We start from the raw sequence: 25,125 nt of genomic DNA on the forward strand, positions 1-25,125 counted from the left end.
CTCATACTGCTGTCCCATTTTTAGCTTTTAGAGGAATTCTGTGACTTCAGATAATCTATTTATTTAACTTTTAATGAGCATTTGAGTGTACAATGCATTTTCTGCTCTCCTCATATGATGAGGATTTCACAGCACCAGTACAAAATAAGTAATTATCGACAATAATCATCAGTTTGGGAGGAGGGTATTTGACTTAGTAGCCCAGGGGTAGCAGGGGTACATAGTCACAGTACTTCCCCAACCTCAAACACACACACAGTTAGGGATTAAATCAGCTTGTGGTAGGGTGACAGGAACGATGGGAATACTATACTTAACTTCTGTCTATCGCATCCTTAAAAAAGGGGGTTATTTCCTTTACATTGCAAGTCAACCAAGATAAGCAGGGACCGCATCTGGCCCTACCTAAACTCAATGTCAAATGAACAATTTTCTGTTTGTGTTGGGGTTTTGGGATTTTTGTGTGTGTATTTTTTTTTGTATGTGTGGGTTTTTTTTCTTAAAGCTTTTACCTGTGTCCACATGGCCTGAGTTCTGTGTCTGCTACCTCATCACAGCAAAGCGTGCAGCAGTTCTCTCGGATACTCACTTGCTTCAACAAAGCCAAGCGCCTGTGTCTGAAGAAAGAGACACCCCCCCGCCCCGCAATGCACACATTAGTTTGACTTGATAAATTAATAACTATCCCAAGTATTTGATCTTCTCTGCATAAATACAATATCAAACTTCAGAATTTGCCAACATGTGACTCTAATCCAAGTGTTTAGAAACTAAACAATTCCTAAGATACTTAAGTACCTCAAATACACTTGATTGAGCAGCTCGATAATTCAAAACCAGTCTCTGCATTTTATTATAGCCAGAGGTACCCAGCTCAAACAAGCCACCACCCCCTTAATTCAAAATAATAAAAGATTATTTCAACCACATACATCAGAACCACTCTAGAGGCCCATCTTTAGACAAAGTTGCAAATCTGGGGTACGCTATATGCCAGATTACACTGTATACTGTTTCTGTTCCAGAAAATTTTATTACTAATGACCTAAACCAGAAAAACTGTTAAGTTTTAATTCCTGCCAGAAATTTGGTAAGTTAAAGAGAAATGTATCCAAACCTGTTTCTATCTGTCTTGATTTATATTTAGGTGGGAAAGCACTTCAAAATTTAATAACCTCTGTCAGTAGTATCATTCACAAATGGGGAAATTTCCATCTGGAAAGGACACCTGAAGTCTTAAAATCATTCAGCACCTCCATGCTGCCAACATCACAAATTAGGTCAATTTTAAATAAGACTGTACCTCCTCAATCAACCAAATCATTTTAGGGCAGCAGGAAGCACTTTTACTAAAAACAGTTTACTGTGCAGTACTAGTTAATTTACCTTTAATATTACAAATATTAAAAAAAAGATTTTAACTTAATAGAGTTCAGTTGTGTATCTCCAGCCCTACTCTTTAAGTTGCACAGGAACCTATGGTCTAACCCATTCCTGAAAGAGACCTATGGAGGTGTGACCCCATAAAAGAAACCTTTGCTCAGTACAACATAGAACTGCACAACTCAGAAGTGAAACATTTTGTGTGCAAACAGACAAGTTAGACAGGAGGGTTACCTGGGCAAAATGATTTTCTCTTCTGCTGTTAGAAAGGCATAATCATTAAAGGTGCTAAACTTCATTGATGGGGGGTACTTGAAAGGTTTTGCCCCAAAGTTGAACTCACATTGTTGATAGGACATGAAACTAGCTGCAGCAAAGAAGCCAGATCTGCAATACGATAAAACCCAGACATTTTAGAAAGATTAAATAGAGCTTTCCAGACATGTTACTGCTGTTAGCAGACAAAAATATACCCTGAAACAAAGAGACAAGTTCCTGCAGTAGAAGTGTTCTACAGCTAATTGGGAGAAAAGCCTCTAACATCCAGTTTCAGCTGCACGCACTTCCCTTGTTCAGTTCTGAACTTCTGAATTTAGTGTCAGGGTCTGAGTTTACTACTCAGACAGCCAATAAAGGCTCCATACTCTACAACTAGGATTAGTCACACTTACACTAAGAGCAGATACATAGATCTGACCAGCCCACAACCTGATCCTCTTTACACCGATCAGCTCCGATATCTTCTTCAGCACTAGAAAAAGGATTTTTCTTCCACACAACTGCCATTTAGTGGAGTTGTGGGGAGCAGCACCAACTGCAAGGGACACTGCCATGTCCACTGCTCCTGCTGCTTTTTGAGCAGGCAGAAATCAGGGGAACTTGCAACTCTTGTGTACTTGTTGTGTGGGAGCTCTGCAGGATGAGTCCAGGTCTGAGCTCTGAGCACAGCGCCCATCTGTTCCTCCTGGCAGGATTACCTCAGGACAGCTGTCTTTTCTTCACAGCCACCTTGTAAAAACACCACAACTACCACCTCCTTCAGTTTTATTTACTGAAAGGGCCCAAATCGACAAATACTCCAAGTTCTAAGCAAGGAACAAAATCTGAGCATATAAAATGACATATTGCACATAAACAAAGTACAGCAAGCTGAACAGACTTGGTATTTGTGGCCAGGAAGGCCAATGGTATTCTGGGGTGTATTAGAAGGGGGGTGGTTAGTAGGTCAGAGAGGTTCTCCTGCCCCTCTACTCCGCCCTGGTGAGACCACATCTGGAATATTGTGTCCAGTTCTGGGCCCCTCAGTTCCAGAAGGACAGGGAACTGCTGGAGAGGGTCCAGCGTAGGGCAACGAAGATTAAGGGAGTGGAGCATCTCCCTTATGAAGAAAGGCTGAGGGAGCTGGGGCTCTTTAGTTTGGAGAAGAGGAGACTGAGAGGTGACCTTATTAATGTTTATAAATATATAAAGGGTGAGTGCCATGAGGATGGAGCCAGGCTCTTCTCGGTGGCAAACAATGATAGGACAAGGGGTAATGGGATCAAACTGGAACACAAGAAGTTCCGCTTAAATTTGAGAAAAAACTTCTTCTCAGTGAGGGTGACAGACACTGGAACAGGCTGCCCAGGGGGGTTGTGGAGTCTCCTTCTCTGGAGACATTCAAAACCCGCCTGGACATGTTCCTGTGCGACCTCACCTGGGCGTTCCTGCTCCAGCAGGGGGATTGGACTAGATGATCTTTTGAGGTCCCTTCCAATCCCAAACATACTGTGATACTGTGATTCTCCACCACTTTAAACTGAACTACTATTTTGCTTCAACTTCATTTTGAGTGGAAAACATGAATGAAATTAGTAGTACAGCAGTATTCATTTACATTGCACTGTAATGTTTAATTAAGCTGCATAGCGGCTCTCTCAAGTATCACACACCAGCTTATCTTTTCAGAAATAAAAGGCTGAACTTCTCCATGAGAATCAGAGGAATTTGCCATGTGTTAATTGTAACAGAGTTGGCAAAATAAGCCTGACACTTTCTCTGTAACACTACCAATAAATGTCCTCCCATGAATATCCAAGATGGTGCTACAGGAACTGGCCCCAGTGAGCAGCAGTAACTTATTACACACTCTTCAGCATTTACAGGACCAAAGCTTTATTTTTTAAAATATAAAAAAGTCCTGAAGCACTACCAGAAACTTGTTCATCTTTGCTACCACCTCATTCTGCTTCAATGCTGTGCTGGTTTAACAGCAGAAAACATCAAGCTGAACCAACCTTCGGAAGGCCCAAAGTATTTTGGACCCTGAAATCCACCTGTAGCGCTATATCCTTCTCACTGTTTTCTAAGCAACTTTCTACTGGGGAACCTGCTTAATGATGGCTTCAGGTAAGCAAATATGAATTTACATCTCAAATGGGAAACACTGCATATAATTAAAACAATTACCCATACAGGTCACTGTCTTTGCAAATGAATAAATACTTACACAGCAGATGAAAATACTTGCTTCTCAGCAGGAAGCTGGTTTCCATTTAAATAGAAGATCATCTGCTTTTCGTGCAAGTCTAGTAGAAATCCTATTGTGTCTCCTTACATGCAAAACAAAGATAATTTAAAGATTTCACTTCTGTTAAATGCCAACAGCTGAAGCAGCTATTGTTTTAAGTATCATATATCTCACTATGAGCTGTCTGACTTAAAAAGAAAGGAAGAAACATTGATACAGACAGTAACTGAAGAAAAAAACACATACAGGACAAAATAGTAAAAAAAACTAAGACGTTTTAGTATGCCAGAGCTTTAATTCTACATAGTTTGAAAGTATTGCAGAATATCGGCCAAAGCCAGAAGAAAGCTGCACTCTGTCTCTCCTTGGCTATTTTATACCTGTTGAAGATATCCTCAGAACACATAGCTGCCGAAGTCTAAGTTTCTAATGTGCTTTGCTGTTTATTTTTAAGAGGTGTTTTAATTTCACCATCCTTGGGAGAAATTTTTAATAGAAGGCGGCACAGTTCACAAGTGTGGCATGTGCAGGCTCCTACCAAGATCTCAAAGCTGAGATCAAGAACAGAACTTTGCTGTCCAAGTAGTTATTGAAGAATTGAAAGTAAGACAGTGCAACTCCTCCTTAAAAATTAAAAATCTAATTCAGAGATCAAGCTTTTTTCCCCTTCTCTAAAATAACTCTTTGAATTCAGAAAGGAAGATGTCAACCCCTTTTTGTAGGACTGCAAACATCCAGAAAAAAAAAATCTCGGGATTAAATGTCCACCTATGTAAGTTAGTGCTACAATTTGTACTCTGCCTATGAAAAGAAAAAAACCCAAAATGACAAGATTCTTTTTACGCAGATCGTGGAACAAAAGCGTGGTGCCCACTCTGTACATTTAAACCACTGCAAATGCTAGTAAAGGCACAATAATTATTAAACCTTTAGTGCCACCAGAATTAGGCAGTAACTGCTCTGCTCACACCTACTAACAAACTGTTTTCTAGACACCTGCAAGAGCAAAAAGTCCTGTGCAGAAATACAGTTAGGATAAACAACAGAAGATGGACCAAATACCTTCTTTCCAACAGGGATGGGAATGTGGTTTACTTCTGGCATTATACCAAATCAGCTGCCTGCACCCATCATACGCACAGGAGTACTCATCGTCCCCAATGCCGTAACCTTCCTTTAGAGAGAGAGTAAAGAAGTTCAGTCCATGGCCGTTCCTCACGCAGAAGGGTAAAGCTTATTTTCCTTTAACTAAACCATTCATCCAAGAGCGGGAAAGGTTCTCCCACCCCCATGAAGATGATTTTTTTTTCAAACTAGTCTTAATTTTGTTTTCACAAAAAGGATTTGTTGGGGTGGGGAGGGGGGGAAGATGGGCATATTGTCTCCAAAGTGGTTTTCATTTGCTGTGAGCTCAAATCACTCCTATTAAAGTAGTTAAAAATCAGAAAGCGAGTTAAGTACCCAAATAGCTAACATTTTACATCTTAAACCAGAGGCATAACCGCTCTCTTATATTGAAGTCCTAGTACCAGACTTGTAATACGTTCCCCCACTAGATATTCGAGTGCCACCAGAACACACAGTACACAGAAAGAGAACAAACACATAGTCCCTTCAACTGAATTTGTTGCATATTGTGTTCCTTGCAGTGCCAGCCTCCCTCAGTTTGTGAAAAGGTTTTATCAAGGGATATTACCAAGGCCCAAGACAAATGCAAAACTAAAAGTTCCACAGTAGGAGAAGAATTCGTCATAGGAAAGCCCAAACATGAAACCCAAAAGCAGTATGGTAGGTAACTTCCTCAAACTCAGCATGGTTAGTCTAGAGTGCAAATACTAGATAGTGTCTGATTACACAAGCCTCAGATGTCCCAAATTAAAGCTGAGCCCAGATAATAAGAGTTTAATGTCCACTTAGGACTAGTCTTTTTGTTACACACACTGTAAATAAAAAGTATATAGCTACTCTGCTGATGCTGTGATATATCCAGAAGATAATATCCTTGTATTTCAGGCAGACATCCAATTAACTTAAATAAAAGTAACATTTAGCCACCAGCAAGAGTTGTAGCAACAGAAAATCACCCTGCTCAGAGCTGTGACATCTCTTATTTTCATGCCTTCAACAGGAAGCCCAGACAGAAAAATACATATACACCAATCTCCTTAACAGTGAGTGAGGGGAAAAAATAATCTTAAGCTTCTTAGCAGTCTACAGGCAGACACACAGCCTTTTATTTCAAACAGTTTCCATTACACTCAATGTCTACAATGCCCAGGCTCAGGACAGGTCTGCATGGGATTTTTGTCTGGTTGTGGTGTGTGCTTTTTTTTTTTTTTTAAATTTCAATCACATTTGTGATTCCATGCTAGAAAAGCGTGACTGGACTTTGGATGTGATGTCAAGATACATGCATATTATACATCAGCAGAGGACAATGCTATTTACATGAATAATTAGAAAAGAATGGAGCCGAGACCACTGAGCTCACAGGAAGGCTTAAGTTAAAGGGTGAGAAAAGCTACTCTCCAATCCCTGTTGGGTTTTTTGCCACTGGTGTTTTGTAGAGGGTTAAATATTTTTGTAATCGTTGTTTTTAATTAAAAATAAGCTGTCACATACCCAAATCATACCATATTACTGCCACTAGCATATACAATGATATCATGCTATCCCCAAATCCATTTAAATAACTATTTTCCTAGGAAAGTTAATTTAACAGGAAAGTGTGTTAAAGAGGGTAATCAAATGGCTGCTTTGTGACCAGTGTAAAAGTGAGTGCAAGATAATCTGCTAGTTCTTAGTGAGCAATGTTTACTTCACGAAAACAGACAGTAACCACCGCTGTTATCTAAAGAATTTCTAAGAAGAGACTAAGCCACAAGAAATGAGCCATTTCCCTGTAGCTTCCAGACAACAGCAAGCAGATTACAAGCTGTCACTGCTGGTAGCTGTGTGTGACTTGCCTGCACGGTGTCAGTCTGTAGCAGTGACAATACAGCCTTTTCTTGTACCACTAATTTCAGCAAAAAAAGCTTCATGAAAGTACAGTAAAATTGAAGGAAACATGCAAGTGGTCTAATACTAACAGAGAATAACCAGAGCTATTTTCAAAGGTGCTGCAAATAGAATACTGAAGTGACATCATCAGCTAGATGCCACTGCATATACTCACGTGATTGAGAAATTTGCTGTCTTTGGTAGCCCATCCTATCTGCATCACTCCCGAAGTAACAACTGTAACTTCATAGTACCAAACTCCAGAATCAACACAGAACGTACATCTAACGCTTTCAAAGGATGAGGCATCACATCGAGCCTACCAAAACCAAACAAAAAAATCACTTTTCTACAAAATTAGTAGTCTGATAATCCACTTTCTTCCTTGAATCAAATTTCTTGCATGTAAGAATACATCAAGATAATTTTAGAGGCATTTCAGACAGAAAGTGACCTCTCTTTATGGCAATAATTGTCACACAAACTAATGAGTAGGCAACACTGAAAATTGTTCAGTGGTAAGCCACAAAGGAAAAAAAAGTAGAGAGTTTACAGAGTCAATTTAAAGACTAAGACAACCTGGACAGGAAGACCTCAGTCATCATTTGTGAGCTGACTCATGGTACAAAGGATGGAGAGGTGCTCTATGTTACATGAATTAGAAAAAGTAATGGAGGAAGACTGAAAAACACAGGGCTGAGACAAAAATCCTACTGCTTTGGGCTTTCCAAGACTACACAGGACATACAATAGGGATTATACTTTGTGAGTAATTTTAGTCAAAATGAGTGAAAAGCCAGCTGACTCTTAAGAATCCTCCTCACTTTTCTGAAGTTTTGGGGCACAGATGGGGTGTTACTTTACTGTGAATATTTCTACAGTTGAGATCAGTGTAGCAATGTTATAACCCTCTGAGAAAGTAAGTTTTCTATAGAAAGCTGTCAGAAAGCATTTGATTTATTCTAGGAAAACAGAGGAGCAAGCAGCAAACAAAGATACTTACAACCTGCCTTTTTCTTCAGACTCCTTTTTAGGTTGAAATAATGAAGTGACATCCTACCTCTAATCCATGTGGCGAGATCTTCAGGTATTCACTGACATCATTACTGTTCAGCATAGCCCTGATGTTGGTCAAGTCAACCTTTTCATATGTAAACTGCCTCCCTTCTTTTAAAACTGCAAAATAAAACTAGTCTTACTCACTGCTGCAGCAAAACTTTATTTTAAACATTTAATACAGTGGCAATCTCTTCAGGATCCAGTTAATTTTTGGCATAACTGAATGAAATATTGACATCTTGCCTGCATAAAACTAGCAGAACCTCCAGTACACTGTGTATTAAATATGCTCTAAACATCAGAACACAAGCTATATCTCTGACTGGAGCTCCTACAGTTTAATTGCTGCTTTCAGGAAACCCACAGGCAAATATAAGACATCCAAGTTCATACCAAGATGCCAATGTTTCATGATTTACCACTGTATTAGCATATTCAATTGGGCAGAGTTTTTCTGATTCACCACAGTGGAAAAGATTTCAGGGGTGTGGAAGAAGGGGAAATCAAGAATTTAAAGTTTTTTTTTACCCTCTCATTGTCAGGTAGGCAATGAACTTGAAATGAGCCAAAGCAGCTCCTTCCCCCTTCATCCCCTTTTCACATGGAAGGATCAGAAGCATTTATGTTGCCAGGTGACACATACACATTAATTTACCAGAGATCTTAGCACAGGACCCTTCATGTATCCCAAACTTGCCATAACACTATACAGATGTTTACTGAACACAACTGACACTGGCCACCCATAAGCTGGCTACAGCCCCATAACACCCAACGAGACTTTTTACCCACATTTATGCAAGAGGTATTAGAAACTACAAGGTCCTTAGAGCTGCTGCACCCTTGAAATCACAACTAAAGGAAATGTGATGATTTTTAGTCATCCAAAAAGATAGATCTAGTAAAATGCTTTGTAAAGCACCTTTCATGTTTGATCACAAGATCATCTTTATTTTAAGAAGTCTTTAATAATTCTTTCAGACTGCACGGCTGGGTTACGATCACAATAGTGACTGTCGCCAGGATATATCAGTAATCCAGCTGTTCTACAGAGGGACTGCACTACTTTGCTACTCAGCATGGCTGCTGAAGCGTGGGTTACAGCAAATATGGTGCAAAGAAGAATTTTCATTGCAGCTCCAACTTGCAGAATACAAACTGCTTCCTTTCACAAACATTTTCCTTGCCAAAATTTCTTTCCATGCAATTACACTGGATTTGCATTGGAAGGACAATGATTACAAATGCAGTCGGGTGTATTTACAATCAGTGCTTATACAAAACAAACACAAATTAGCCCCCCATCTCTTTGGAGAAGTGATTAATATTAAATGGATCCATCCCTTCATTGTACCTACACAGATTGTCTAAACTCCACTGGGCGCAGAATCCAACCTGGCGCTTTAAATAGTCTGGATTATCTGTCCATTTCTCTAGCAAGATCAGCTGGTCACTAATGCACGTTTCAGAAACTGTCATTTTATTTTCACCTGCAATTTAAGAGGAAAAAAAAAATTGCTATAAATTAGGGATAAGTTCAGTTAAAAATAGTAACATTCTACAAAAGCAGTAGAACCCCAACTCTACCTCTAAACCTCAGTATTACAAACAGCATGAAATTCTTTCCCCAAGCAGACATGGAGTTAACTTCACAGTCAGATATATAGCTTCTCAGCACGGAGCTGCATCAAGAGGCGATTAGATCACGGCTGTTCTCCACCTCTCCAATACAGAGTTATTTCTCTTCAAGTAACAAAGGTCTCATGTCATAAGTCTTTATGTAGCAATTTCTAAGCTGAGAAGGAGGGAGTTTCAGCAAATCTCCTAAAGGTTTGTGGGTGGGGTATCGTTAAAGGAATAAATATTTTTTTCCTGCCTGCATACACCCGATCATAGCTGTTCTCCATCTCTAATACACATTTATTTCAGTGCCAAAGGCCTCATCTTTAAGTCTTTTTGTAGCAATTTCTGACTGAGGACAACTACCTGCACTGAGTTTCAGCAAATATCTCAAGGGTTTTGAGGGGTGGAGGGGTGTTGCTAAAGCAATAAATATTTCTTCTTGCCTGTAAATGGAAAAACATTTCTCTTCTACATTTGTCTTCTCAGCAATCCAGTCTCTTTCACACTCCTGAGTGCGATCAGATGAATCAAGTGACAATTGTGCAACACAGTATGTTAACACAGTATGCAACATAGTATGTTAAGAGCACCATATAAGTATATATATAAAAGCCAATACTTACTTGTTTGTGCAAACTTCTCCAATGCTATTAGTGCAAAAAGCATCACCGTCGGATGGGACTGGAAGTTCTAAACATGGGCAGTACGAAAAGTTATTTAATAAATACCCAGCACAGATGGACAGGAAAAGCTGTTAGTCTGTCACAGGATGCTTTAGGTTGACAAGGACCTCCAAAGGTCACCTTGTTCACCCTCCTGTTGAGAGCTGGTTTGAGTAGATCAGGCTGCTCAGTGCCTTGTGCTACTGACTTATAGTTATCTCAAAGGATGGAGATTCCACAGACTCTCTGGAATCTCGACTTTCTGTAATGTACATTACCAGTATTTACCAAACATGACCCTAACTTTTCAGAATAATAATAATAAAACCCCCCTGCATTAAAACTGCTATGTATAGGTACATATAAAGAGTTCAAAGACACTTACCAAGCTGTGAAGTAAATATTCCAATATGCCTGGGCTGAGTAAGCCTATGCTTGCAGGACCTACAAGAACATTAAAAATTAAATCCATCCATGGGAACTACCATATACTCATCATTGCACAGAACTTTAAGATAAGGAAACAAATTAAGGAACATTCAAGCACTTTGCAGCAAAGCAGAACTATAATATAGATCAATTATCATTGTTCCCAGTCAATTATTTGCTACACATTTAATAAGTACACAGTTACTGCCAAATTACAAACATATTCAGTTTATCTACTGTAAATGGGTTTTTCAAGTTAAGACGCCATCAGCCTCCGCTTAGTACTCTCAAGCTCATTACTTTTGAAAGGAGACTGGCTCCCCTTTACTTCCAGAGTTGAAGTACAAAGGCCAGCTCCATTTCACAGCAGCCCAAAAAAAGCAAAATGGAGCATCAAATATGGGCTATTTGATAGTTAATTATACAATATGCAGCAGCACCATGGCAAGCAGCCAATTAAGAAAAAAATGCCCTGAAATACTATCTCCTTAATCAAGAGCAAGATACTGGAAGAGCAGATATTTAGATACAAGAAGGAAATTCTTCCCCATGAGGGTGGTGAGGCCCTGGCACAGGCTGCCCAGAGAAGCTGTGGATGCCCCATCCCTGGTAGTGTCCAAGGTCAGGCTGGATGGGGCTCTGAGCAACCTGGTCCAGTGGAAGATGTCCCTGCCCAAGGCAGAGGGGTTGGAACTAGACTATCTTTAAAAGGTCCTTTCCAACCCCAAACCATTCTGTGATATAGGGAATCAAACTCTGGCATCTACAAACTCTAACAAATTGCAAAGTGTTTCAACACACCACTGATTTGCCACCTGAGCTGATACAATGAGAACTGTTCCAAGACAAGAGTAGATACAGGATCTCATTCCGATTTAGTATAACAGAGTATTATAGTACAAAAACATACCCAGTCCTTGCTCTTTACTTTTAACTACTTTTTAATAACCATTAGGTGATACCAGACAATCGCCTTTTCTTCCTTTTCCTGTCCGCTTTCAGAAAAGGAAAAATAAAACTAGATACAAAACCAACCATCAGCGGGGAGGAAACAATCAGTTTCCAACAGGCTACTAGAAATGACAGGGAATATAAAATTCTATGAGAAAAGTCACCCTAAAATAGAATCCCAGCAATTTTAAGTAATACAGAAGAGAGAATCTTTTCAGCTAACTACAATAGAACAATACATGTTTAGCAGAAAGAGCATCTTTCTTTTTTGTTTCTATACAGCCCCCAAGACTACTAATTTGATACTCCTGCCTACTGGCTAAAGAACTATGTGTTCTCAGTAATTCACACACAGTAGGTCTACAGAAAAGACCAATTACAATTGCTAAGGCAATATACCACAAACACACACTGATCCACAATCACTAACCGTACACCAGAAAGATTTGGTCTTTTTAAGTATCTGGGATTGTGAATGGCTCATTCAGAACGAGGCTAGTGACTGTTCAACATTTTAATCAAGCAGTAGATTCACTCACACCTGTCACACAAGGTCTGCCCTCCATGCAGAACATTTTTAAGTTATAAGAAAACATTTCTGCATCGTGGACGCTAAAGCAGAGGGTGCTTCAGCAAGCCAAATGCAAGTTTTCAGGAGAACCCCATGGCTTTACCTGCTAACTTCTCTGCTAAGCAGCCCAGGACTGCAGTTGTGTTCCGATGTTTGGCAGGGTGACAAGCATCCCGGCAAGCAGCAGCTCCACTCAAGTTTAATATTTCAGTTAACTTTTGTAATGCATCCTGAAAAAGAATAATCAGAAGTCACATCAACATTACTGACAGATACGATTTTCCCCCTAACTCAATATAGTATGACAAATTACTTTTACACTACGTTACTAAAATCAGCATCATGTTACAGACAGCACAGGATGGGTATCTTCTAAGATAAGAAGTTAATAAAAAACATATGGGAAGAGAAACATACTCAAGAGTTGTAATTTTAAAATCACCACCAGATTGTTGGTCATTGTTGTGATCAACAACTCAGGACACTTCTGGACATACAGAGTGAGCTACTTATACCAATAGGAACTAGAACAGTAGACAAACACCACCAATCAGCACATATGGCACATGTAATTTGTTTTCAATGTCCTAAATTCACCCTTCCCAAACAAAAAAGTCTGTTTCAGACTTTACAATTCAGGACTAAAGAAACATGCCCCAAGAGGAGATCCCATAACCCCATCATAAATTTAGGATGCTGTCAGCTTTACAAGACATCATAAATGGTTTTCTTGAGAGCATAAATGGCTTTCTGTAGTCACACTAATTCAGGAATTAACCAATGAAGGTAATAAATCTAAAATGCCACGCTTTGACTTGCTTCACTCAGGCAGTATGGCATGGATAAAGTTCAAGATAGATCTAGAGCATACCCTCTATTTTCAGAGTAGTTAGGGGTTCATGTAGAGCCAGAATGAGTCATCCCACAGGGAGAACCTCAACCCACACAGGTTCAAATCCCCCTTAACTTCCCAGACTTCATGAAAGTTTCATCTGAGGAAGTTTCAACTGATTCAGATTGAAACTGCATAATCTCAGGCTAGGATCTAATTAAAACAGAAGTCCTCATATTGAAGTCATCAGCAGGGCATTTAGAGAAAAAAAAAACAGGACTGCTCAAGTTGGATATACGTAATTTTGAATTATATCTGAGCCACACTCAAGTCAGTTTACTGCACTGGAGTCTGAGGCTGGTACAGAGGTAACACTGAAAAGTAGTAGTTGTTCCCAAAAGAAAAGCCACAAAACCAGAACTGATGAACAGGACTAATGCTAAGGGAAAGAAGAGAGAAAGAAGAAAAGAGGACTGAGCCACAGACTTGGGATGGAAAAGCCTTACTAAAATTAGACTCTTGACATACTCTGAAACTGCTTTTAGCCATTATTAGAACTGACACAGAGATCAACTATTTTGAGTTAAATAAAGATTTTATAGAATAAACAGTTTACTGCACTGCCAGTTTAACTTTCTGGACTTTATAGCCTACAATAACAGAAAATGAAGTACAGCCTGCTACTGTTCTCCAGCTGTCTCAGAAGTGAGGTATTGGTCTTAGGGTTTACAGTCAAAAACTTAAAGTTATCCTGAATAGAAAGAAAACAGTGCCATGCACTTTACTAGGCTGCATGTGACCAGCAGATCCCACAACTGGGGCACCTTGTTCAGGAAATAAAACCTCTGTGCACCCCAGAAACAGGCATCTTACTCCTTTTGTCTTGTTAAGGTCAACTATTTCACAGCTAACTCCTTAAAATTAAAGTACCTAAATAGGAGTCATGTGGCTTTCAAAAAACAAATCATTTGATTGCCAAGTACATTGTATAGCTGAACAAAAAAACCTACAAAATCACTCTTCATATGATCCATTCACAGTGGTCTCCATTGCCTGATTCATTTTTCATAGCAGGCAAAGCTACTAGTCATAGCTTTGTTTTCAAAGTCATTCTGCAGTCTCTGTGACAGTCTATACAACTTTTAACTTGCTCTAAAGCCTCAGATGACTTCAATCAATAGCCTAGAGGAAAAAACCCACTTTGGGTAGTTAGAGAGCTGGACTGGCTCTCCAGCTGCTCATGTAATTGCCTGAGACAAAAAGCTGCCAGCTTTTTATAACCCTAGCAATGCAAATTGAAAACCAAAATTGGCAGCATAAGTAGATTAATAAATGAAAGCTGGAATGATGTCATCATCAGTTTCTGATGAAATGAGATAAAACCAAGCATTTGAAGACAGAGAAGTCGTCTGTACAATCACCACATTTAAAGGGATTCAGCCACGGTTGGCAGCTTGGAACACTTGATCTCACTAGAACACCTGTACCAACACACTATGAACACTTTGGGTCATCTATCCATCAAAAAACAAACAGATCAGTGGTCAGTAAAAAACAGTATTAGAATTTGACAAAATTGTATCTAGATTAAAAAAAGGTCACCTGTTTAACTTAATGCAGCCACTTGTGTTGCATTCCTTAGGTGCAGGGCAGGAACAAATTCAGTAGTGACTTGCAAATGCTAAGCTCTCAGAACTTGAGAAGATGGCAGAACTTGTCCTGCTTTTGCAGCACCTGCCACCCTCACTGCACGGCCTGTACCACGTGGCAGCAGAGGACAGCAATAAAAACTGCTAAATACCAAAAGGCCTCTTGTTCTTCCCCACAGACCAGGTTTTTTTCCTTTTCTTCCCCCCCCACCCCACCCCACCCCGTGCTTCTAGAATTAAGCAGCAAGTAGATACCAAGTCACCACAAATTACTCAAAGTTAAAGTTACACCCATTTTCTGAACAGCTAACAGAGTCTTGTGTCACTGGGGAAACCCACCCAGGAGCTACCATGGGTGTGGCAACCACAAATAACTGAAATTCAGCCACAGATAAATTCATATGCTTTAGACTCACTTTTGTTGGCAGCGGACATTCATCAAGCAGTAGAGTTATAACAGCTGGTCCCAGGGGATCTTCTAATGGAATAACTCTAATTAAAGACTGGACAACTTCCAACCAGCCTTCATCTGTCAACCACAAAACAGAAGTGACACTCAGAATTAACACAGCAATTCTGAAGTGTTCAAAATACATCCATAAATGTAAATTGAAAAATCCTCAAAATTGCCTAGTGAGTTTATAGACACTACAAAAAGAAAAAAGTTTACTTTTTACACCAATGCCTTAGTTTGCAGTAGTTTACAAGTTTAAATTCAAGGAGAAAAAAAGTTTACAGCAGCTTGGGTAATAGCAAACACCTCTATAGTTTGAAAACAGTCTTGCCCAGGTCAGAGCATCCTTTAGTTCCCACTAAGTGTTAGGAAGAAATACTCACGACCAGTATGGACAAGCACTTTGTTCCAGTGTGATACTTAAGTGTTGACATTGGACACCAAACTCTTAAGTGTTAAATGCTGCATCCATAATGACAGCAAAGAAATATTTCTTCTAGCCAGAATCAGAGCACTCTTGTTGAGCAACCTGAAGTAACACAGACCTCAGAGGATCTGCATTAGCTTGACCCATGCCTGGTGGTCTACAGAAAATTTGCCTTCATAATGAACATCTCACTGTTTGAAGATTAGACAAGGGCTCTGACTTGCAAGTAAACAACAATCAACATAACACGTTAAACCACTAACAACAAAAATGGATTTGGATTTACAAGAAACTAATTCCCTTAGAAGTGATAAGAGTCTGTATCTGCATATGAGTAAGTGAGGTTGAACTGACTTAGTGGTCCCTTCAACAATGACAAGTAAATATAAGTAACATATCAGGGTTTGAGTTTTGTTAGCACATTCCCCTGAAAACACATTTTACTGAACTGCTGCAGTATCTAATCAGGTTGATTAATTTATTTTGATACAAAAATACGTTTCCTGAGACCAGTACCAACTCTACTAAGACAAAGATTCACCTAAGCCAGAAATTTGGTGGAGGTCTTGAGCTGGGAGATAAAGATAAAACAGCCCTTGAACAAACATGGCTCATCTTGCAGGAGTACTTAGGGACAAAGTTGGAACAACTGCATCACTAAAGCAGAGGTCTAAGGAGACAGCAAAACCTGAGACAAAAAGTATGTGTGACTGACCAACACTAGAGCACATGGGTTTAAACCACATCTACATGTATATATGGGTAGTTTCTGCCTTACTGCAAACAAATTCTTTGTGGCTTACGGTTTAATGCCATTACAACGCATTTGTGGTCGTCAGTTGGCTGCTTTTGGAGACTTCATGTAGGAAGTGTAATGGAGAGCAAAGAAACACAGGCAAATGCAATGAGCTCGGTGAAGCTTCTGAAAGGCAGAACTGTGTTTTGGATCCTAAATCTCTAGTGCTACAGCAAGTCATAATGCATACAGCTAACATTTTTCTTTTCAAACAAAAGAGGGGTTTTCTCGCTATGGAGTCACAACTGAAATGCCCACCACAGTGCCTTGATACCTGTTTCTGCCATTTCATGTAACGTGATCATTGAATAAGGAGGCTCCTGGTCACTGAAAGAGATATTACATAGGTCAAAATTTATGCACAATCATCAACATAATACATCAAATAAAATGATAATACACAGACAGAAAATGAACCCAGTAAGTATTTAACAGAAGGAAGTTCCGCTGGCTGCAGACTGCTAATGCGTTTTCAGATACGAAACACAGATGGGATTTGAGCCTTTTTGTGGCGCAAAGTCAACATGTGCATATTTACAATAGCTGATAAATGAAGTGGTGATCCACATCTGCATGTCTAAACGCTGAACATAATGCTCAGCCATAGTGCTATTCATTAGCATCGATCCTTGGTGTATGTAACCAGAGACCACATGGCAGAGGTCATGAAGCAAACCAACAGCAGTCCAGAAGGGACAACAGCTTAAACATTTTTTCCCCAGAAATTTTCTGCCAAATATATAAATATTAAAATCTTAAAAACCCCACAAAACTGAAAGGCAAGCCATCTTACAGCATCGTAGACTTCAAATTTAACAAAACTCCCTACTTTGGAGGAATTAATTATAAAAGAAGAGGAAAAAACCCCTCAGTTTTGACTAAAAATACATCATGTAAATACATGATTGTCCTATCAAAAATTATCACTTAAATATTTCCACAAGAAAATACTAATGCAAAGTTTAAACTCATTTTTATGTCGTCACAACATTTCAACTTTTGTTTTTTCATCCAAGCATTTCTCTGCCTTTCTTCTGGAAGGGAGTCTCACCAGGAGAAAGGAGTGCAATGCTGCCAGCAGAATTACCTCAAGAGAAAGGATAGAAAGACCCAATGAAGATTAAAAAGAAATAGCATAAGTACAAGTAAAAGCCGTGATAAAGGATGAAATACTTTATCAGCAAGACTTCTGATTCTGTCATGGGTAGCAGATGTCAGCAGTATGGGCGCCAAGCAAAGCAGAGTCCTGCCCCACTGATTTGCCATTTTAACCACTTAATTTCCAAGCATCCCCATCATCTTAATTTGGAAATAAACCAGACATTTTGTTTCTTAGTTTATAAAGCAGTATTTCACATAAACTCCAAAAATTAGTACTTATTCTTCTGAGGCTAGGAAATGAAACATAACTCCTTTCTAGAAGGAAAGGAGTTATCTCTGAGAGGAAAAAAGACAGTTGTCAGATACGGTTTAGGTTTGAACTTTGAGATTTGATGAAACAAAAAACCCAACAAGAAAACACAAACAGCAGTGAAACAGTGAAAGCAACTGTTCATTGCTGATCACAGTATAACAACTTAATTTACAATTCATCTCAGCATGTCCCCAGGTATTAACTTGCAGTACAGAACTTGGAAAAAAATTGCCAGAAAAAGCATTTTGCCTTCCATTCTTTATACTGTTACCCTTTCCTCTTTAAGGCTGTACTGTCACACTGAAGCTTGTATTTCCAACCTGCTGTTACTTACATGGTTTCATTTTATTCTTGTGTATTTTTTGACACAAAAAGATTTGTCAGCTTCCCTACCATTTCCTTCAGTAGTGATGTTTTCAAAACTGAAAAAATAAAATCTGGCTCTAGGAAGAGCAGGTAATAAAGGAACATATTTATTACTACAGTCTCTCACACTGAAAAAACAAGATTTCCATACATGATTTTTTCTTCCTCCAAGTGAGCATTCCTATTAATCTAAAAAGGGCTATCATTAGCTTCAAGTCTAGCAGAAAGGTTCCTTATACTTTTTTTCAGGCACATTTAGATAGTCTGCCTTGTGAGCGGGCCCCCAGTATTCACAGCCATAGGTCTTTGTCTCATTTGCAACAACTATATGTAACTGTGTTATAAAACCAGCTGTGTCTTACCTGTTGCCTTAATACAAAACAAGGGAAACCAGAACACTAGTCCAGCCCACTTTTGGGATCCCCAGGCCAAGAAAGACATTGCTGGAGATTGTCTAGCAAAGGGCTACAGAGATGGCTGAGTGGTAGAGAACACGTCGTAAAAACAGAAGATAAAATAAATACGTTTGTTCATTCTTAACTGGGGGTAGTGGAGAGGAGGAAAAATCTTATTGCTGTCTGCAACCATGCAATAGGAACAAGCAGCGAGGACAGATCCAGACTTCTCAGAAGTGCACAGTGACAGGGGTGTGCTGGACCATGGGAAATTCCATCTCCTTAAGATATGTGGTCAACAGGGACCCAAAGAGCATGAGAATCTCTGTATTCTGAAGATGTTCAACACTTGACTGGGTAAGGCCCTGAGCCACCTGTTCAGCTAGACCTGGGTTTTAAGCAGGAGGTTGGAGTGGATGAACTTCAAAAGGTCCCTTCCAAACAATGTGATTATGTGAGACTAAGGGACTATTTCACTGGAGTCTGTTTAAAAAAAACCAAACAAACACAAACCCAAAAACCAGTAGTTTCAGGAATTTGTCAGAAACAGGACTCCAGGATCAGTGAAATAATTATGCTTATTGTCCTTCTGTAGCACAGGAAAGCACTTACAAGATTACAAAACTCATTGCAAGACCCACAGGAACAGGATCAACTGTGCACCAGAGTGTTGTGAAACAGCTTAAGGAGCTGAACTTAGGGGAAAGGGGAAGGCATGTGAAATCAGGGAGAGACTTTCCAAAGAATTTGCCATGATTTTAACTTAATGATTTGAAGACAGGCCTCGGTAAAATCTGTTCAAAAAAAGCCTTCTTGGATTTAAATGTTCAGAAATTACACAAATGTCCTGGTATTTCCATTTAAAGCATTTTACGACAGCAAGACAAACTCCTACTCTGCAGGCACATTCCAGAGTAACAATGCAGGTATATGAGTCAAGGCTCACTGGTCCTGAGCCTCATCCACCTTAAACTCAACCCCCAGCTGCAAAGCTACAGTAGTTTTTTTCCTTTTGTTTTGACCTTTCCAATTCCTAGCCCCCATCCAACCCAAAAGGTGATAAGCTAACTCAACCCGTCATTTTTAAGGTCCTTTTAAAGCTTTGTAGAAAGCAACACAAAGCCAAAAAAATAAGGATGAATCCATAAATATCCCCACACCCCCTTAATGGATGCTTTGAGCATGCAAGGAATGCAATACTGGGATCATGAGTTGAACAGTCACAACATGCAGTCTTTAAAAAGTAGTCAGACTTATAACTGGAAAGAAAACCTCAGTCTGTTTATACAAGCCAACAAAGATCAAAGCTCTCAGTTTTGCTTAACCATTTCCAAAGTAGTAAATACAGCCTGAAAACAGAAAACTTGCATAACCACCAGTTTTTAGGACAGAAGTTCCCAAATTCTGGAATATTCATTGCTTCCTAAACCATGTATCTATGCCAGACAAGAAATACTGAGCACACTCCTTGTCCCACCTGGGTGCAGGCTCATACAGGAACTGTGAGAAAGCTCCTCAGCTCCTGGAAGAGTCTGTACCTGGGCACTCAGGAGCTACTTCTATTACCTAGGAAAGGTGCTCCTCTCCTAAGCCTCCAGATGGAAACACGCAGCTGCTTCAGGGAGGGTCAGGTGTAGATCGGTGAGAGGATGGATTCACAGTTTGAGAGGAGACAAGAACATTTTCATTCATGTTGAATTATTCCTTGAGGAGGTACTTACTTATCTACTAACGTCCGAATTACAGCCAGTGTGTCAAGTACTAGCCCATCCACATTCTGTTTTTTCCTTCTCGGTTCATGAGGCCCTCGACCCCTCCTGGGTGGACGGACAGGGTCCCTTGGGTGGCTTCTTGCTTCAGGTACATGTACTCTACTGTTCTCCGTTTGCCGACTCCGAGATTCCACGTTGTCTTCTGCTCCGCTGTCATCACGGCAAACGCATGAGTTTCCCATACTGCTAGTCCCCAAGGCTCCCAGTAAGTGGGGAATGTGGTGCTCTAGAGTCAACAGTAAACCTTGAAAAAGGCTTCTGCTAGCATAGAACACAACCAAAGCAACTACAATCATCTAGAAAGTTTTAAAAGTAATGTTTGTGTAATCCTGAATTGTGGTTTTTTTGCATTATAAATGTTGCTACCAGCTGGAATGAATGGGAAGTTGGAGACTTAGTTTCTGTTACAATCAGTTATAATACACATTGGTCATCCAGAGGAAGGTCTGAAAAAGCAAACCCAAAACAAGAGTCAGTGTTACTACTTCTAATAAATAACAGAATCATTCCTATTTTAGTAAACAGAATCAGTCTTGGTGGACAAAGCACCTAGGAAACTTAAGGTTTGTACCCAAAATCTATTGCAGGGAGGGGGAAAGGAAGGAAGAGGAGGAGCAGGAAGTTCACTGGGTAAGTAGCTCCCACCCACACACCATTCCTTTCTTCACTACCTGTTATTTCCCAGTTCTTTCATAGTGTTTGGATGCAGAAGAGCAACTTTGTTTTTAAATCTAGCACACTGCTAACCTTCACATACCAAAAAAACCCCAGTTTCATTTGTTCTTTACCCTCTACAGAAACATACTTAGGTCATCAAAATAAAGGCTGTACATTTAAGCTTCTCATTTCACATTCAGGAATAATCAATTTCCAGGCAGACTCTAAGATATTCAAAACTGTAAAAGACTAATCTTACAGTTATGGCCTATCTCACCAACCAATAGATTTAACAGTGAACTGTTTAGTCCATGTGCTCATAAGCACATGTTCATGGAGTGTGCCTGCATCAACTGGACTCTCACCCAAAGAAGCATCAGATACTGACTCTGAAATAGCCAGGAGTTACAGACACCATATCAACACCTGCAAATCTAACTGGTATTTTGAAAGAGGTGTTTTCTGTGCAGGTGCTTGTTAGGATCTGGCATCAACGCACTTCTTCTGTTTTTGGGAACCAAGACTGTTTCAGTCATTCTTTTGTTCTTAATTCAAATGGTTTGGATCAAATACAGGCCCATTAGTAACTGGGACAGTAGGGCAATCCCTCAGAATCACTGAACTGAGAATGCTAGCAAGAACAAAAGGATTCAAAACCCTGCCCCTTTCCAAGTTATTTTTCAAGTCATAGGGTATGTTTCTGTAGAACATTATACAAAGTCTCAGCTAAAATAAAGCCCTACAAAAGACACCATTTCACTAATGCATTTCATGAATGCCAGAATAAATAAGTAATTAAGACCAAATTTTAAAAATAAAGTTTAACACCTAAGCTAGAAACTATGGTGAATATCCTGTAATAGGTTATGACTATTCTACAGTTATTTAATAATTTATTTAAACAGCACACAAGGAGCACCATAAAATTAAGTCAAAAGACGGTTGCCACCTTTTGAAGATGAAAGTCCCCTACCATCGGAGCCAATTGGCAACTGTGCAATTGGTTGCTGCTATTTGGGACACGATCATAACATTATTTGGGAAGCGAGACACTGGTCATATGAGCGAGCCTCTGGATGTACAGCTGTCACTGGAAAAGCACTGAACAAGCTCTCACAGACACTTCTGTAGGTTTGAAGTGCATTATCTTCTTTTAGCATGTTGAAAAGTTCAGTATTAAGAAATAACCTGAATGTTAACTAGGGAAAAACAAAACAAACCCTCAAGGGATATTAATTGCAAAAAAAATACAATATCTTGAGTTCTAGTTCAAGAAATTCCTAAACCACAGATTATTAAAAAGGTTTCAGCATCACAACACGCTCATCTTATTCTCTAAGTACATTGACCACAACAAGAGGTGGAACACCAGGCTCAGGAGTCCTTCCATCAGAGCCAATACAGCTGTTACCTTCTCAGTCAGCAAGTAGATGTGAGGGTGCCAACACGGCTTGCAAAAATCTTAAACAGAATTGTGCAAGATCACAACTGGTTCAAATGACTTTAAAAGCTTGGGGGCAGGGGACTGGTTGGTTGGTTTTTTTGTTTGTTTTGTTTTTTTAAAGAGCCAGATATGTTAAATGCAAAACATGTCTTCTGAAGGAAAAAATACGCATGTGTTTATGAATCCAGATCACTTCAGGGTATTTTAGTAACCTATGTTACAAAAACCGCATTCTTAGTATGCTACAGATTTATAATCTGAGTTTAGTTAAACTGTTCTGTACCTTAAGAAATGTTAACACAGTGAATCTATCCTGCCATCAAAACCAGCACAGAAAAGCTGTGTTTTAGGGATTAGCGATGAGCAAGAACCTACCTAAGGAAACAAAAAAATAAACCTAAGATTAAAACTGATTATTGAAAGCAAGGTTTTCTGGTTGACAACTTAAAGCATGATTCAAAACAAGCAATTATGAACAACTCACCCTTAAGTATGTTTGGTTCAGGAATGGTTGGGTTTGCTCATGAAGTGCTGTAACAGAAGTGGACTGTACTTCTCCAGGGCACAGGAACGGTTGTATCCAGAAAAGCCGCACTTGTAAGCCTTTATCCTGGGCAGTGAGTCATTATGGGTGACTGCTTTCACTTCTAGGAACTATGCTGAAGAGTTCCTGAAGACAGATGGAAAAGACAGAACAATTCACTTGGAAACTGCCCTTCAGATAGATGTATTCCACCTCCTCCCTACACTCGCCATGACATCAAGTCACGCTGTTATTTTCAGCTGCATTCAGCCTTTATGGGGGAAGTTCTCTCAAGGTTTCAAAAAAATGTTTGCCACCTACTAGCTTTAGGACTGGAGAGAGCTACAGAAAACTCGATCTGTTTTTACAGCCCTGGTATTCCAGCCACCATAGCAAGTGCAGAGCAGTGACCAGCTCCTCCCCTCAAATTACTGCTTACAGGAGGGAGAAGGGAAGCAAGAGTATCTGCTCCAGATCACCCTCAAGTAGAGTACAGACAGCAGAAAATAGAAGCAAGTACACTATAGAAGTTGATTAGATAAAGGGAAAAGAGAAATGACAGGATAAACCCCCCTTATTTAGTAAAGAGCCGAGTTTGACAGCATTCACTTGGCTGTGGCTTATCATCATGTACAAGGAGTTCATTGTCAAGCCACAAACTAACTGAAAGGCTGAATAATGAGGAACATAAGGTAGAGATTGCTACAGACCTGCCTCACAAACCAGCTTGTCTAGACAGAATACGAATGCATGAAGAAAGGTTCTGAAGCGAAAGAAGAATTTTCTAAGAAAAATATTTTAAAACAGTGAAGTGCTAGATTGCATTTGAGCTGGTGTATTTTTTCAGGACAGCTTTACAATGTTATAATGAACTGTGACTTTAGCATCAGGCTGCCAGCGGCCATCTGACTGCCTCACTCCCACTGGTGAAGTAAAGACAGACAAACTTGAGGTCAGCTACAGGATGGAAGAGGGAAATACAATAGAGAAAGGACTTGCAAGTGATGAGAGTCATCAATTCTGCTTTTGCCCAAAACTTTGAGACCTCAGTGACAGAACCAACACACAAAACCAAAAGCATTTTGCCCATCATGAAAGATGAAATATATTATTGTTTCAATAAGAAGTAACAATCTCTTCATACAGAGATGGAAAGAAATTTTAAAATATAACTTCAAGCCTAATTTTTGCAAATTCCTGCTCTCAACAAAACCTGGACACAAAAATATGTTGCTTCGTTGAAGTGTTTTGGGAATTAAAAAAACCACAGTGTACTTGCAAATATTGTGGGAATAAAAGAGAAAGACAAAGTCTTAAAAAAAAATCCCTAAAAGAAAAAAATAATTCAAGGAGCAAAACAAGTATATCACAACAGCAGTATCCAAATACACTGAGATAAGCCTCCTGCCCTACCTGGTAGCAGATGCTTAGGGCCAGGTGTAACAGCACACAATAACAGACAACTAGGCTCCTCCCTAGTGCACTCACCCAGGAGTCAATAGTTTCATCTCCCAAGACAAAGGCCACATGCTTGTTTTGCTGTTAAAATATAGCTAAGGAGAACTAATCTTTCATAATCCATTTAAATTCTTTTCCGGTAGTTACACAGCTAAGAGTCTCTGCAACTGCTTTTAAAATTTAGCAGTCTTCCATTACAAGGCTGTGACCAATTGTTAACTGAAGTGTACTAGTTTTCTTAAAAATTGTGCTATTGGAGAATTTTGTGTGGTTTGTGACTTACCTTTGCGTTTTAATATCACATTAAAACACTCTTTAACCTAACTTTGTTAGGAGTTAATGGCTAAGATTCACCTAAGCACCAGCAACAAGAGGAAGAACAAGTTCCCCTGGAAGGCCACTGGAACAGAAACTGATTGCCTCCTATCAGGGCTGCAATGACATCATGCAAACACCATTTTCTGAAACAATTAGTGCAAGTCAAAGTAGATCTGAAAGTCTTCAGAGGAAGCAAGTGTGAAAATATCAGCAATAGCTAAGCTACAGGACAGAAAGAAGACAGGTTCTCTACGTTAAAAACCGTGACTGCTTTCCCCACAATTAGCTCAATTTTGCGTTATTCAGATTCACTGCAACACTAGAAATCTCCATCCCATCAGTTTTGCATTTGTTCTGGAAATATTATTTGGCAAATTTAAAAAGCGGTAACAAGACTACGAAAGCAGTTTCCAACAGCAGTCAGACTTACAGA

At 39.5% G+C, this 25,125-nt stretch overlaps 1 protein-coding gene across 11 annotated transcripts in view; it reads right to left on the reverse strand.

Moving 5' to 3' along the window:
* The window catches only part of RSPRY1 (ring finger and SPRY domain containing 1), a 38,046-nt gene that overhangs the window by 3,065 nt on the left and 9,856 nt on the right, over positions 1–25,125 (reverse strand). For 6 of the 11 annotated variants that reach the window (XM_065029146.1, XM_065029153.1, XM_065029151.1 and 3 more), the window contains 14 exons: positions 22,878–23,063; positions 20,242–20,738; positions 16,620–16,672; positions 15,085–15,197; positions 12,291–12,417; positions 10,622–10,680; positions 10,198–10,264; positions 9,310–9,441; positions 7,953–8,068; positions 7,068–7,211; positions 4,955–5,066; positions 3,872–3,974; positions 1,618–1,770; positions 513–617 (listed from right to left, as the gene is read on the reverse strand). In XM_065029146.1, coding sequence (XP_064885218.1) covers positions 513–617; positions 1,618–1,770; positions 3,872–3,974; positions 4,955–5,066; positions 7,068–7,211; positions 7,953–8,068; positions 9,310–9,441; positions 10,198–10,264; positions 10,622–10,680; positions 12,291–12,417; positions 15,085–15,197; positions 16,620–16,672; positions 20,242–20,588 — 1,631 coding nt within the window. In that variant the 5' untranslated portion in view covers positions 20,589–20,738; positions 22,878–23,063. Of the gene's footprint in view, positions 1–512; positions 618–1,617; positions 1,771–3,871; positions 3,975–4,954; positions 5,067–7,067; positions 7,212–7,952; positions 8,069–9,309; positions 9,442–10,197; positions 10,265–10,621; positions 10,681–12,290; positions 12,418–15,084; positions 15,198–16,619; positions 16,673–20,241; positions 20,739–22,676; positions 22,769–22,877; positions 23,064–25,125 lie in introns of all 11 variants that reach the window. The other 5 variants (XM_065029150.1, XM_065029148.1, XM_065029155.1 and 2 more) reach the window with 2 other exon arrangements.

Source organism: Columba livia, chromosome 13 (assembly GCF_036013475.1).
Source record: "Columba livia isolate bColLiv1 breed racing homer chromosome 13, bColLiv1.pat.W.v2, whole genome shotgun sequence".
Lineage (NCBI taxonomy): Eukaryota > Metazoa > Chordata > Aves > Columbiformes > Columbidae > Columba > Columba livia.